At 39.0% G+C, this 15632-nt stretch overlaps 1 protein-coding gene across 5 annotated transcripts in view; it reads left to right on the forward strand.

Moving 5' to 3' along the window:
• LOC145347588 (endophilin-B1-like) overlaps positions 1–15632 on the forward strand; it is a 49509-nt gene that overhangs the window by 22766 nt on the left and 11111 nt on the right. For 2 of the 5 annotated variants that reach the window (XM_080195174.1, XM_080195175.1), the window contains exons 2-6: positions 3201–3342; positions 4443–4571; positions 6061–6194; positions 6957–7049; positions 12356–12394. In XM_080195174.1, coding sequence (XP_080051300.1) covers positions 3201–3342; positions 4443–4571; positions 6061–6194; positions 6957–7049; positions 12356–12394 — 537 coding nt within the window. Of the gene's footprint in view, positions 1–3200; positions 3343–4442; positions 4572–6060; positions 6195–6956; positions 7050–12355; positions 12443–15632 lie in introns of all 5 variants that reach the window. The other 3 variants (XM_080195173.1, XM_080195176.1, XM_080195177.1) reach the window with 3 other exon arrangements.

The raw sequence follows: 15632 nt of genomic DNA on the forward strand, positions 1-15632 counted from the left end.
AGTTCCTCCCTTGAACAGTCACTTAACGTGGGAATGTGGGACTTGGACAGTAATGGTCAGAATGAAATTTATTCAGCTGAAAACTGTGTCTTCAGTGTTTGCATTATTCTAAACGAAACACAGCTGTTTCCAACTTTCTTTTTAGAACGATGACATGAGAGCATTTGATTTCTCAGTAACAGAACACCATGTTGCAGTAGGATTTCAATAAGGCTGCATGTACCCTGTGAACTGTGGAAAAACATCATGGTGTACAATTATGGATTTTCTTCACTCTTGTCTTGGGAGGGAAATTTTGGAAGGACTAATAGCAGAAGAAATGCAAAGCAAAATTAGAACATATAACAGAAGGCAAAGATGTATTGAGTGTGTTTGGTTAATCTGGTGTGTTGATACAAATAAGTCAAATGAGCTTAATGATGATACTAGGCTTTCCTAAAGTGCATGTTTCTTGCACCTAGATCATTAACGCTATGAACAATGTTATGGTTCAGGTCAAAAACTCAAGTGTTTTATGAAACCTGCCTGAATTGTAAGTTTTTTTGAATTTGGCTTGGATAAGCATGATAGGTTTTACTTCAGGTATGATTCAAATGACCCACTAGGCAGCTTTTATCAAACAAAGTTTATTTAAGAATATAATTAACATGTATAATAAGAAAATTAGCAAGAACTTTTATCAATTGCAAACAATCATGATAATGTATAACCCTTAACAAGGATCTCTGTAATGTTCCAATCAAACCAATCCCATAGACCAGAGACCCTTTAAGCAGGCTTAACACAGTACAGATTAATGCTCATGTGATACTGGGATTGAGGTAGTTAGTTGAATTCTACAGTCAACTGCTCTTGAGACTCAACAATTTGACGACGATAATTTCCCAAAACACCGGAGATTAGTCCAGCCCCTAATAACAGCAGGTTTTCACTGTTCAGTTCTTGTTCTCAACTATCCAGGGAGAACACCTCTTTTTAGCTTGCTGTCCCTTCTAAAAACTGAAACCTGCAGTTCTAAACTGAAACTGAAATCCTTGTCACCTGACCTGCCTACAGTTTTTCTCCTCCCAATAATGACATCACCTATGGCTGTGAGTATGAATTTTTTTTTAAAAACTCTTACACTAACATCACAACAGGTATAGGAAATCATCAAAAAGGCTAACGGAATGGTGGCCTTTTTCTCTAGCAGACTAAGATCAGAGCAGGAGAATTTGTTGTACAGCTTTACAAAGCTCTTGCTAGACCACATCTTAGGAAGGGTATATTGGCCTTGGGAGTGATTTACTAGAATAATGCCTAGAATCCAGACATCATTCGAGTAAATCATCCAGACATTATGAGGAGAGATTATACTCTCACAGGGTTGCATTTCTTGGAATTTAGGGTTTGAGGAGATTTCAAAGTATTAAGGAAAACAAATTATTTCTGGTTGGCAAATTTGAGATTAGATGATGTAGCTTGATAATTTGAACCTTTCAGAAGTGAAGGACAGAAATGCTTCTTTGATTTATCACATGTACTAGCATACAGTGAAAAATATTATTTGTGTGCTATACAGGCAAACACACCATTCATAGAGAAGGAAATGAGAGAGTGTAGAATGTAGTGTTATAATCATAGCTAGCGTGTAGAGAAAGATCAACTTAATACAAGGTAAGTCCATTCAAAAGTCTGACAACAGCAGGGGAGAAGCTGTTCTTGAGTCGATTGGTACATGACCTCAGACTTTTGTATCTTTTTCCCAAAGGAAGAAGGTGGAAGAGAGAATGTCAGGGGTGTTTGGAGTCCTTAATTATGTTGGCTGTTTTGCTGAGGCAGTGGGAAGTATAGACAGAATCAATGGATGGGAGGCTGCTTTGTGTGATGGATTGGGCTACATTCATGACTTCTAGTAGTTCCTTGCGGTCTTGGGCAGAGCGCCATACCAAGCTGTGATACAACCAGAAAGAATGTTTTCTATGGTGCATCTATAAAAGTTGGTGAGAGTCGTAGCTGACATGCCAAATTTCCTTTAGTCTTCTGAGAAATTAAAGGTGTTAGTGAGCTTTCTTAACTCACTTGAAACTTAACTACCTGGGAAAGTATGGTAGAAATTTGGAATCCTCCACAAACAGTCAATTAATTAAATATATCTGAGCTTGAAAGACTTTTGGGGAAAGGCATGGCAGAGTAGTCTTGTCGCTGGACTAGTAATCCAGAGACCCAGGGTAATGCTGTGGGGACCTGGGTTCGATCCCACCATGGCAGATGGTGAAATTTAAAGTCAATAAACATCTGGAATTAAAATTCTAATGATGACCATGAAATTATTGTTGGGAAAACCTATCTTGTTCACTAATACCCTTGCGGGAAGAAAATCTAGGTGGCATGGTGGCACAGTGGTTAGCGCTGCTGCCTCACAGCTCTAGAGACCTGAATTTGATTCCCGACTTGGGTCACTGTCTGTGTGGAGTTTGCACATTCTCCCCGTGCCTGCATGGATTTCCTCCAGGTGCTCCGGATCCTCCCATGGTCCAAAGATGTGCGGGTTAGGTTGATTGGCCATGATAAATTGCTCCTTAGTGCCCCGAGATACATAGGCTAGAGGGGTTACAGGGATAGGACCTGGGTGGGATTGTTGTTGGTGCAGACTTGATGGGATCGCTTTGCACTGTAGGGTTTCTGTGATCTGCCATCCTTACCTGGTCTAGCCTATATGTGACTCCAGATTCATAGCAATGTAGTTGACTCTTAAATGCCCTCAGGGATGGACATAAATGCTGGTCCAGCCAACGATGCCCATATCCCATGAACAAATTTTTACAAAATAGATTTTTGTTAACTAAAGGATTTAAGGAAGATGGGGACAGGTCAGTATTTGGGATTAGATCACAGATCTCACTGTATGGAGGAACAAGCTCTGGAAACTAACTAGCCTATTCTTATTTCTGTATTCCTCATACAGAATTCTTCAGGTCATTTAGTCAAATTCCAGTTGCCTATGGTTTGATAGGTGAATTATATGCTTTTGGATAGGTTACTGAATAAGAGGCTGAATTTTTAGTAGTGATTTTGTAATTGGGCCTGCTTTCATCCCAGCTTCAGGGTGGCATAGAGTTACTTCCAAGGATAACACCCTGTAATCACGGTGTTGTAAAACTGAGAGTTGTCACACCATTTTTTTTTATTTTGACCTCCATCTAATTAGTTTGCTTCAGTTTACAGAGGAGAAGCTGGGCCAAGCTGAAAAGACAGAGTTGGATGCCCACCTGGAGAATTTGCTGACCAAAGCAGAAAACACAAAACTATGGACGGAAAAGATAATGAAACAGACCGAAGTGTTGTTGCAACCAAACCCAAGTAAGATGTGTGTGCTATCCAGAAAACAGTTGCCAAGTATCAGCTAAATTTAAATAATATGACCGTGGCACTGCAGTTTTCAGAATATTTAGAAGTTGCAACCCCTAAGTGGGGCAATCAGTTTACTCAGCCCATACATGTATAAGGGCTGTTATATGTACATTAATTTTTTTAAAGTTACGTATTTTAACAGTGTCGCAGGCTGAATGAATTAAATCCTTTTGGAAAGCCATTTTTCACTGTTAAAAAACCGTTCGCTTTAATTTTTACGTTGAATTAGACTTTTGTTAAAACCCCGCTGATGTTAAATACGAGGGTATCCCAAAACCCTGGAACACTGATTCAATTTGGTATAAAGTGAAAGAAGATATGCAAACCAAGGAAGAACAATTAAGTCTTGTTGTGATCAATTAATGAAGAATATTTTATTAATGAAATATCACAACAAAGATTACTTTCTGTTAGCAGGAAATGTTATTCCAAAGAAAGATAATTTTTCTCAGTGTCATAATTCAAACAACTAACAAGTTAATGGTGAACCTTGACTGCATGTCTTTACACCCTGTTTTCTGTAAGGAATCTGTTGCATTCTCCCACATTCTCAAATTTCATCACATTTGTGCTGATGGTTCACTCTTCTGTATCAGCATTTCCGATACATCTTCCTTTTTCCTCAACCAACAACAGAAACTTTGATTGCACACACCAGGGTCCATTACAGCCCAAGCTGAAAGATGTAAAGACCAGTACCTAATTTACTGACACCAGGTGAAAGTAACAAGAGTTAAAGAAGTTAACAGGTTGAGGTATGATTAACCTTGATCTAAGTGAATAGTTGAACAAGCTCAAGGGGCTGAATAGCTTACTGCTGTACCACCCAGTCCCAATAAAACAAAAATATCAAATATTGAAATCACAGTTATACTGTTTGGCCAAACTGAGAAATTGAGACACATTTTAACATTCATGATAAATTCTAAGGCAGGATGTTTTACTGCATGTGTGGCTACAGAGAACGGAACTTCGTTTTGCAGTCTTGTGATCCATGAGCGTATGATCTCTGAATCAAATTTTATTTGCTCCTGTTCTTTATTCTTCAGATGCCAGAATAGAAGAATTTGTGTATGAGAAACTGGATCGAAAAGCACCACCTCGTATAAATAACTGTGAACAGTTAGGCCAGTATATGCTTGAAGCAGGAAATGAGTTTGGTCCTGGAACTGCCTATGGTAAGAGAATTCAAGCATTTATACAAAACCCAACTTCCTTTCATATTGCTGAGTATCGTTTTAACATTTATTTCCTTATAATAAAGTTTTCTATGATTATTGACTGAAATAATTTCACAGAACGTCCACAGGTATGATGGGCTTCCTGTATCATTCTATTACAAATGATTGTGCTACACTTTACAGTGTAACTTTTAGCCTGCTTCATTATATTATGTCGATGATTAACTCAAGTTTTCTCACCCCTTGGAGTTGAGGTTGGCAGGGATAATGGCTTAATGTTGAGGTTTTATGATGTTGGATCAGAACCCCAAGTTACATTGGGAAGCCAGACTAGACCCCAACAACTCTTCTATTTTGGCATAAATGTGAGGATAGGATATTTATTTTCAGGAATGTGATTGCACTGACAAATTGGGGATATTTTATAGTAAAACAAACTTTACTGAAATAACATAGTTCAAAAATAGCTCTAACAAATGAAACAGCTTAACTATTAACAGTTGAGCAATATTTGAAAATGGAAAGAAACAATTTTAATTGCTAACTTATCACTGTTTCAGTCCCAAATAAGCAACATTGCCCTTACAGGATTAGAGCCTTTTTAAAAACAGCTAGCTTCGATCCAGACCTTGGATGACTGCCTGTGTGGAGTTTGCACATTCTCCCCGTTCTCCCTCTGGGGACTCCAGTTTCTTCTCACAGAGCTGGGTAGGTAGATTAGTCATGGTAAATGTATAGGGTCATGGGGATTGGACTGTGTTGGGTATGATGCTCTTTCGGAGAGTTGGTGCAGACTCAGTAGGTCAAATGGCTGCCTCCTGCATTGCAGGGATTCTGTGGACCCCAGAGTGTGTCACGTCTGTGTTATCCCTATCTTGGGACTTTATGGGTGACAGTGACTTGAAGATCAAATCTGTGGACCAGGAGAAGTGAGAGATCTCATCCCAGAGGCTGAGTTAAAGAACTTTGAAACTGCACATGGTGCTACATTTGTGTGAGGAATGATGATGCGAGTGCTTGTCATTTCAAGAGGAATGCCTTTGTGATATTGGCTGTTCAAAATAGAATCAGTTCTTGAAGTGAAGCACCGTTTTTCTGTTAATACATGCTTAATTTCATGTTGATTTTGGGGTTTGTCTGTTGCAGTATAAGTTTGAGTGAAATCTTCTCCATCAATTGCTTTTGCCAGAGTTGTTTGCGGATTCCTTTCTTTTCAGGTTATTGATCCCCATAGGAATTATAACACCATCCTGCTATGATGGTCAGACCATATTTTCATTGAGTAGACCAGTAAAAGAATTGTATAAAACTGCCTTCAAAGATTAGACAGCAGCTAGGGGGAATATAATTCTCTCATTGTGCTGTATAACTCGAGTGTAATGGCAGCGGTATGTTGAAATAGCAATGTGAAATGACCTTATTTTGTTCCAGCAAAGGAAAAGCTTGAGTAATTTCAAAACTTTTTTCTCCCCCCTCGCCCTGACAGGCAGTGCTCTCATTAAATGTGGAGAAACAGAAAACCGAATTGGTGCTGCAGAAAGGGAGTTAATACACTCATCAGAGGTCAACTTTTTGGCACCCCTTAGAAACTTTCTGGAAGGGGACTACAGAACAATATCTGTGAGTTGAAGCCATTTTCCCTTATCAGTCAGCTTTGTGCTTAAACTCCTAACTGTGTTCACTGTTCTCTAACTCCAGCATCCTGAATATTTGTAGTTGAGGATGTGAAACTCCGCTCCATCCTGGCATGTACTCCCATCCCTGGTTCTGTAAACAAGCAGTTTCCAATGCTCTATCAAGAATGGACAACTCTGATTTTGCATCTGTGCTTTTCATCCATTCCATTGATATGGGATCAAACCTGCATTCTGATATTTAATTGCACTGTATTATAGAAAGTTAACAGAAAATTGAATCGGACAAGATTGGTTATTAGAGATTTTTCTCACATCTTATTTTACTGATGGTGTTCACACCAGCAGGACGTTTGACAGGTATCGTTGATGGGAAACCTGATATCAAAACCTTAAGTGAATTTTCCTTTTCAGAACCTCCAGATGTTTAGAGTAACTAACACCTGCTGCAACCTCAGCTAACTGCTCAAACATGCAACCTTTTTATCTGACTCAGTTGCACGTTTCCTCTGGTAGCCGTTCAGCTAATACATGGCTTATTTAGTGTCATGGCTGAGTTTACAGATGGAGAATAGAAGTGTAGACCTCTCTTCACTGTACTAGCAACTAACAGTCTGGCAAATTACTGTTTAGAATCACAGTGCAGAGTGGGAAGCTTGCTCTGTGTGCATGCTGGACATTTGATTTCAATTAGAAATATTAGTGGGTTTTATTGACATTAATATTCAGGATTAATTGTTGTTTTCAGAAAGAACGTAAACTCTTGCAAAATAAAAGACTTGATTTAGATGCAGCAAAAGCAAGACTGAAGAAGGCAAAGGTCTCAGAAGCCCGTTCAGCAGTAAGTAAAGCACATAACTAGTGTCATTCAGTGCGTAACTTATTATATGTAGCCCTGACATAATGTTATGATGAAAGTCTACTTTGAAGAAAATCTTCCAATTGCTTAGGATGTGTATGTTTTTAAAAAAAATGTCAAAAATTGAATGTAGAAGTAATAGAAATTATCATTCTCAATGCAAAAATAGCCTTAAGTACAAATTTTGCATAACTTGGTAATTTGGTTTGTAAGTTTTTAAGCAAACCATAATGCAGAAATATTGAAATGTGATACCTTTTATCTGTGCTAAGTTTTCAGCTAATGTTATAAGTATCTAATGCAAAATACTAGAAATGCCTTCTCTTGGCTATATTAAAATATTATTTTTCTATATGTAATACTGAGATGTGTAGTACGTTGAACAGTTTTGGTGGTAGCATCCTCACCTCTGAACCAGCAGGTTGGAAGTTCCAATCATTGAATCCCTACAGTGCAGAAGGAGGTCATTCGGTCCATCGAGTCTGCACTGAATCTCCAACAGAGTATCCCACCCAGACCCAACTTCGCCCTATCCCCATAACTCCACACATTTATCCCACTAATTCCCCTATCCTCTTTGGGGCACTTGGGGGTAATTTTTTTAGCATGGTTAATCCACCTAACCAGCACATCTTTGGACTGTGGGAGGAAACAGGAGCACCTGGAGGAAATCCATGCACACACAAGGAGAACGCGCAGACTTCACAGTCACCCAAGGCTGGAATCAAACCCGGGTCCCTAACACTGAGGCAGCAGTGCAGCAATTTGAGCACAAAATCTAATGCAGAACTCTGTGCCACACCCTTCAATGTTGTTGTATTTCACATGAGATGTTAAATGGAAGACCCCATCTGCCACCTCAGATAGATGTAATAGATCTCATCGCACTATATTAAGTAATTGCAGAGGTGTTCAGGCCTATGTTTACTTTTCAAGCAACATCACAAAAACAGATCATCTAGTTATTATCACATTCCAGTTTGTAAAACCTTTCTGTATGCTAATCAACTGCCCCATTTCCTGCATTACAATAATTATTATACTTAAGGAATGCTTCGTTATTTATAAAGTGATGACAGTTGTCCTGAGATCATGATGTATGCTATATGTCAGATGTGTAGTACATTGAACAGCTTTAGTACCTATTACATCTATCTGAGGTGGCAGATGGGGTTTTCCATTTAACATCTCATGTGAAATACAACAACATTGAAGGGTGTGGCACTGAGTTCTGCATTAGATTTTGTGCTATCATCATCCAATACAAAAATAATGTGTCAATACACCATGGAGTGCAGCCAGATGCAGCTTCAATGTCCACTCTGTTTAGCTCCCTCCTTGAGCCAATGCAGAATAAAAGCTATGAGGGCGCAGCATCAGAGAGGAGATTCCTGTCTGGATGGTCTGAACTTCCTTCTCTTCTTTGGCAAGTCATCAAGAGCAGATAAACTGAAGATGGTGATGATATATAAACAAAAATTAAATGTCACCTTCATAGCAGACTTTGAATCACATTGTACCCTACCCAAAAAGTCATTGTGCAGTTGATTCCATGCACTGAATTCTAAATCACTTTTCAGTCAAGATGATTCTGAAAACCAAGATTCCAAAACTAATCTTTGTAACGTAAGCTTTTTAGTTTTGGTACCTGCAATCACTTTGGTTCAGTGCCAGAAACCGTGTGACCTGTGAGGTCTGGTCAAATCATTGTACAATTGAAGCACTGCATCCTCCCCTTTTGTATTCTGACCACATTGAGATAAAGACCAACATTCAATTAGTCTTTTTGTACCCGTGAACTAACATTTTGTGACCCGACCACATTGATGTCCAATTCCTTTGTACTCTGCAGTTTCTAGTTTCTTGCCATTAAATAGATAATGTTTGTCTTTGATTCAAGATGGATAATTTCTTGCTGATCCCTGACATTTAAGGTGGGATTTTCCGGCCTCACCCCAAAAACTGGAAAATCCTGCTGGAGTCAGCGGACATTTCTGTGGTCCATCTCTTGTCCGCTCCAATTCCTGTGGTGGATGGAATGGTAAAATTTGCCCCTTACGTTGTTAAATTAACCTAAGTTCTCTATAAGGAAGATGAGTATGCAGTAGTATAATCTGGATATTGTGGAAGGCCCTTTAATGGTATTATGTAAAAATCCAAGGATAATTCATAATTGAAATTTTTTGGATGCATGTGAATTAAAGATGTACTGCAACAACTCTCTAAGGCTCTTTTGACAGCACCTTCAAACCTGTGACTTCTGCCATCTAGTAGGACAAAGAAAGCTGATGTATGGGAACACCACCATCTGTAACTTTCCTCAAAGCCACACACCATCCTGGCTTGGAACAATATCACTGTTCCTTCATTATCGCTGGGTCAAATCCTGGAACTCCCTCCCCAGCAGCACTGTGGGTGTACCTACACTATATGGACTGCAGCAGTTCAAGAAGCCAGTTCACCACCACCTTCTCAAGAACAATTCAGGACAGGAAATAAATGCTGGCCTAGCAGCATCACCTACATCCCATGAAGGAATAAAAAGGATAACATTTGTGCTGCATTTTTTTTTAAATTGTTAGACTCCTGACCTCCACTGTCTATAGGTAAACAGCAGGACAGGGAGAATGGAAATGGCAATCTAGGAGCAAAGTGAAAGAGAGGAGAAAATGCGGTGGTGTGTTCCTTTGGTGGGAATCTGTGTATGGCAGTGAGAGGAGAAAGGTTGCTTTTCAGTTAGTGATTGCCATAAGTAAATATTCAGTTTTTCTTTAGCTGCTACGTGGTTTTAAGTTTTGGGTGTATCATAAGGATTAGCTGTATCAGTTGACATAGAAACTTTCAGCTCAATAGGAACTTGAACTAGGACTTGAACTTGAAATAGGAACTAGGGAAATAGGGAAATGTGGTGGGGAGAGGAGAGGTGGGGCAACAGTCACTCAGGAAAAGGTAGAACTTCTGATGGAGATGACTTTTAAAGGCAGTCTTAACAAAAACTAGTTTTGAAAGCCTCTTAAGGTGGGAGTGACTCTAAAGGATTTAGGAAGTGAGTTCCAGCATGCAGATTTATTATGGTTGATAGTTAAGCAAAGAGAAGGGGAATATGGAGTAAACTAAGAGAGATAGGAGCAGCGATGTAGGGCTGGTGAAGGCTGCAGAGACGGCCATAAAGAGGGATTTGTAAAATGCGGATGTTTTAAAGTTTATTTTATTAGTGTCGCAAATAGGCTTACATTAACACCACAATGAAGTTACTGTGAAAATCCCTGAGTTTCCACACGCCGGCACCTGTTCAGGTTTGCTGAGGGAGAAGTTAGCAATGGCAAATGCACCTAACCAGCACGTCTTTCAGGCTGTGGGAGGAAACCGGAGCACTCAGAGGGAACCCACGCAGACATGGGGAGAATGTGCGGAAAGCCAGGAATTGAACCCAGATCCCTGGTGCTGAGAGCCAGCAGTCCTTGCCACTGTGGCATTAAGTGTTTGAATTCCCCATGCTTGAGATGGGAAGTCAATAGAGGTGGGAATTTAAGTGAGCAGGAGCAAGCCCACATGACTGACGGGGAGTCATTTCAGTTGAGGAAAAGTGAAATCTGCCCAAATCACTGAAATGTGGCAACCATGTTAAGCTTAACTTTCATCTGTACATATGTGTTAAACATTGCCCTCGTTGACAGGGCTGCTGTTGTAAGTAGAAATGGGAAAACTTGAAATTCTGCAGTCATCCATCTGTCCACTTCAATTATGATAGATTTAACTTGTTTAAGATGTCAGAAGATTCAGTGAATGTTTCTTATGTTGCTGACTAGTATGATCTTTGGAGTAATAGTTCAGTGAATTAGCACGGTATTTTTTCAATCTTGTCTATGTTACAATTAACCTCAGGCTGATCAATAAAAGCTTTGGCCCTTGCTCCCTCTATTCAAAACTTATTTCATTTATAACCCAGTAGAGCCAAGAGTTTCCTGGCAGAAAGTGGCAGTTTTAAAACTTTGTAATCTGGATATAAAACAGTTGAAAGTATGAAAAAAAAGTAGTGTAATTTGGGGTGGTAAACAGATTATTACTCAAGTGTAAGCAGTACCAAGGATATAAATGGAAATTAATTTTATAAAATTTAGAACAGAGAGCAAGGAAAACATTTATTTGTGAAAAAAACATTTTGCATAGCTACCACAAGACAGAGGTTAAGAATGATTAAAGTCTATTTTGATTCCAACAGCATAGTTAATGTACTTGAGGGATGAAAGCTGATAAGTTAAAAGGCTGTTCCTCTTGCCTAACCTTTCCTGTGTTTTATTAGATTTTGGTATTAGTGGAAGATGTGGGACATTGAAAAGAAGTCAAGTTGGAGTGTGGGTATGTTTCTTTTATGCTAGAGCATAAAGCATGTGGTTGGAGCACATTTTGTATTTGACACATGCTGTACCTGACATGGAAGTGTTTATTCATGAAAAAACATACCATTTCTCAAACATTTTTAACCTCAAGTGCAAAAATGTAACCAAAATGGCCCATTATTGAATAAACTTGACCAAGTTAGAGATGGCTCCAAAATAGTTTTAAAATGTGACAGTGTCACTCGAGGAATGGTCAAAGGGTAATAAATCTGTAATCATGGTAAATTTTATTTTGACAGTATATCAGTCAATGTATTCCTGCGTACCTTACCCAAACGTGTATGAGCATGTTGCAATTCAATTCTATTGATTGCATTTCATTGGAGATGTTCTCAGCTAGCTTTGGCTTAGACCACAATGAAATCTAGCTTAATACTGGGTTAATAGGCACTTAACTCCCAGCTGTGTACTTAAGTTTAACAGATGTCAGCTACCAAAGCAGTTGGGATGCTAATAAGTACCCCAAGGCTAAGCAGAGAGAGAAAATCAGCTGGTTCCTATTTCACCAGATTGCTAGCATCTTCTGATGATTGTCAGTGCCTCTTTGGAGAGAAAAGAATCTGTCTTGGCTCTAATGCTTTCAATTAAATTGTTCATCATTTAGATTCACACACGAATGGTCAGTTCGGCAAGGTACTGCTGCTTGTGAAGCAATACCCAGAAGAGTCAATATCTCGGAAATAAGCAAACAAGAAATCTGACCATTTCTAAAACAGTGCATAATTATGCTATGCAACATTAAAAATTATAGTGAATCTGAATCCACTACCAAGTAACGCATACTGTATTTTGCACAGTGTGCACCTCTTCAGCTTTACAGCTTAAGCTATTGTCATCTGACTAATATGAATGTCTCTTGTCCTTGTCTACTTTACCTGAATGTTCTAGCAACTAAACGCTTCTGAAGCTGAAGGAGACAACTTTATGGTAAATTTCTCTTACATGCTCAACTTGCTGCATGTAACATGGCTGAAGGTTTGTTGGCCTTGTGTGTTTTGACTTTATAGTTGACTAGCTGATTCTTGCTATCATTAGCCCTAGCTGATCCTGAGTTGACAAGATTGTGCTTGTTACCTCAGTGAAACAAAGATATATTCATTGCAGAAATTTTATTCTCTCGCTTTAAAATATTCATTTGCTATTTTTTGAATTTTTAACTTTTCTCCTTGAGGTTCAATATTTTAACAAACCTTCCCCTTGAATATATATGCCTTGAATGTTTCTGTGGATGGGTTTCTGCATTTCAACTGTAACATGTTACAGTGAGTGGGGAGTGCCAAACGAAAACTTTCTGGTTGTCACATCCACTGCATTTTGAGGTCTCACTAAATGTTAAGCTGATTCCACAATTCCCAAGCGCGCATCTAGAAACATTTGTTTCCGGGAGTGAGAAAACATTAGCTCATTTCTGTTGGATACACCTCTGTGATGCTTGAAGAATTAATTTTGTCCTAGACATCATTGATAGCAAGAGGAGGCATTTTGTTTATTCCATCACCATTTCTGATCCTCCATGTCCTCTGAAATTGTATAATTTTTGGCATTCTGTAATTATATAATTTTGGTATCAACACTTTCGGTACTAAATGTTCTCATCAAATTTTCTGAAACATATATATAAATTTACAAAAAATTATCACCAACAATGGAATCATGAACAGAACTAAAATATTTAAGTCACTAAGTTTTGATGACCTGTGATTTCTAATCATTCTTGCCTGTACTGAAAGAGGTTTTTAATTAGAAATAAGACATGAGGTTTTGCTCCTTAGTAGTCTCTAATTGTATGGATGGCGTTATCGTATGCATTAAATCAGCTGATGCTGTGATTCAAAATGAAAACTCTTCACATTGCACAATGGTTAAACTTCTGATGCAACCCAGCAGCTATCTAACACTGACAGTGGTTCTTGATGGCCTTTTAGGTGTAACAGTAAGATTGTTGAATATTAGCTGTCTAATACTTTCAGTGTCCTGCATAATAGTGGAAACTTGTTAGCAAGATATCTAGTGGGGTGTAGGAGTGGAATTTTTGCTCACCTTCAAAATTGTCATGTCTGGGGTTGTGGCAATGCTGCTTTGGATCCGATAACTACGCAATATGCAGCAACAAACAGTCGCTGCTACTCCCCCTCACCCTAACTCTACTGTGACAGTCTAAACTTTACTTAACTATCCCATTTGGATGACGTGCAACCACTTTGTTGCAACCCTTGCGTGTTTCCCAAATGTGCATTTTCTGCCATGTTCTGTTACTTTGAGGAAATGAGTAGCCAACTCTGAGTTTTTGCTAGGAGGTAAATGAGTATTACAGGTTGTCTCTCACTCCCTGTAGAAAATGTTGCCCCTCTGTTTGCTGTCTGTCTGCATGCCTTCCTGCTCTTTGGACAGCTGGTTAAGACTGAAAATTTGCTGTGTAAACATATAAACCCACATATTGTAACACTGAGGTGTAATATTACCAGCATTTACACTGTGAGTAAAGAGCTTCAATGTAGTACCTGCAAAACAGCTGACAGTGTTATCTAGAACCTCCAGTACAGTAACGGGTCATTTGGCCCAACTGGTCTATGCTGGTGTTTGAATGAACATTCTCTCAATGTAATTGCCTCTTCCCACCCTGTCCTGTTTTATTCTGCTATGAATGCATTGATGCAGTCTGCTTGAGCTACTTCATGTGCCAGAGAATTCCACACTCTCACCACCCTTGTATAAAGAAATTCCTCCTTAGATCTTGGTTATCTTACATTTATGCTTCCTTGTTCTGGGCTTGCCAAGACATACAGTCTGTTTCACAAGCTCCAACCTATTGAACACTTTTGCAACTATAATCTTAATGAATTTATTATTAACCCTTTTTACATAATTAATGGTAGATAGACTACCTTGATGTCTTCACTATTTGTTTGTTGAATTAAACAGTTATTAAGAGGTCAGTGATATCGTTTAAAATCTCAAGATGCTGTTATTTAGGAATTCCTGCAATAGTATTTTGAGGCAGTGATCTTCAGGTTTTGAAATATTTTGACACCCTTACGAAAGCCTATGATTTTATGGTATGAATTAATTTTGCAATGAAACTGGCATATCAGCTTTAGAACATTAGACATTTTGGAGGCTTCTGTTTGAATTCAGTAGTCTGGCAGGGAAGTGGCAAATGGATTTCAATCCAGAAAAGTATGAGGTAATGAATTTGGGGAGGGTAAACAAAACAAGAGAATATTCAATAAATTGGAAGATGCTGCGAGAAGTTGAGAAAGTGAGTGAGCTTGTAGTGCATGTCTACAGGCCCTTGAAGGTGGCAGGACAGGTGGACAAGGTGGTCAAGAAAGCCCGTAGAATGCTTTTCTTTGTTGAGCAAGGTATTGAATACAAAAACAGAGATGTGATGTTGGAACTGAATAAGATACTGGTTAGGGCACAGCTGGAATTTTATGCACATTTCTGGTCACCCTGTTACCCCAAGGCATTTTTGCTCTGGAGAGAGCGCAGAGGAGATCTACAAGGATGTTACCACGGCTTGAGATTTGCAGCTGAGAGCTTGGATAGGCTAGGTTATTATTATAGGTAATTGAAGTGTACAAAATTGTCAGGGGCCTAGCCAGGAAAGACTTGTTCCCCTGAGCTGAGGCGTCAGTTACCAGGGAGCATAGATTTAGCGTGATTGGTAAAAGATTGGAAGTGACATGAAAAGCATACTCACCCAGAGAATGATGGGCATCTGGAATTCACTGACCAAGTTGGAAGTTGTGATTGAAATGCTGACCTCATTTAAAAGGTACCTGTATCTGCCTCTGAAGTGCAGTAAGCTGCAAGACTAAGGACGAAGTGCTGGAAAATGGGATTAAGATGAGCGACTAGTTTTTATTTGCCCATTTTTGACTGGTGCAAACACAATGGGCTGAATGGCCTCTTTCTGCACTATAACATTTTTATGGTTCTAATTCCCATCTTGGTGGCCCTTCCAATTTCATTACCATTTCTGCATTGGACAGACCAAGAGATAGTTGCTTCAGAGGATTCTCTCTTACAATAGGTATCCTTTTACAAGTTAATTTGCTTGAAGCAGAATGGATGGCTTTGGGGAAATCCAGTGTCCTGGCCCACCTTTCCATTTGAAGGAAGCATGGTATGGTAAATCACAGCAATTTAGGCAGAAAAAGAA

This window comes from Carcharhinus amblyrhynchos, chromosome 9 (assembly GCF_965287045.1).
Source record: "Carcharhinus amblyrhynchos chromosome 9, sCarAmb.v2.hapA, whole genome shotgun sequence".
In the NCBI taxonomy this organism is placed as follows: Eukaryota; Metazoa; Chordata; class Chondrichthyes; order Carcharhiniformes; family Carcharhinidae; genus Carcharhinus; species Carcharhinus amblyrhynchos.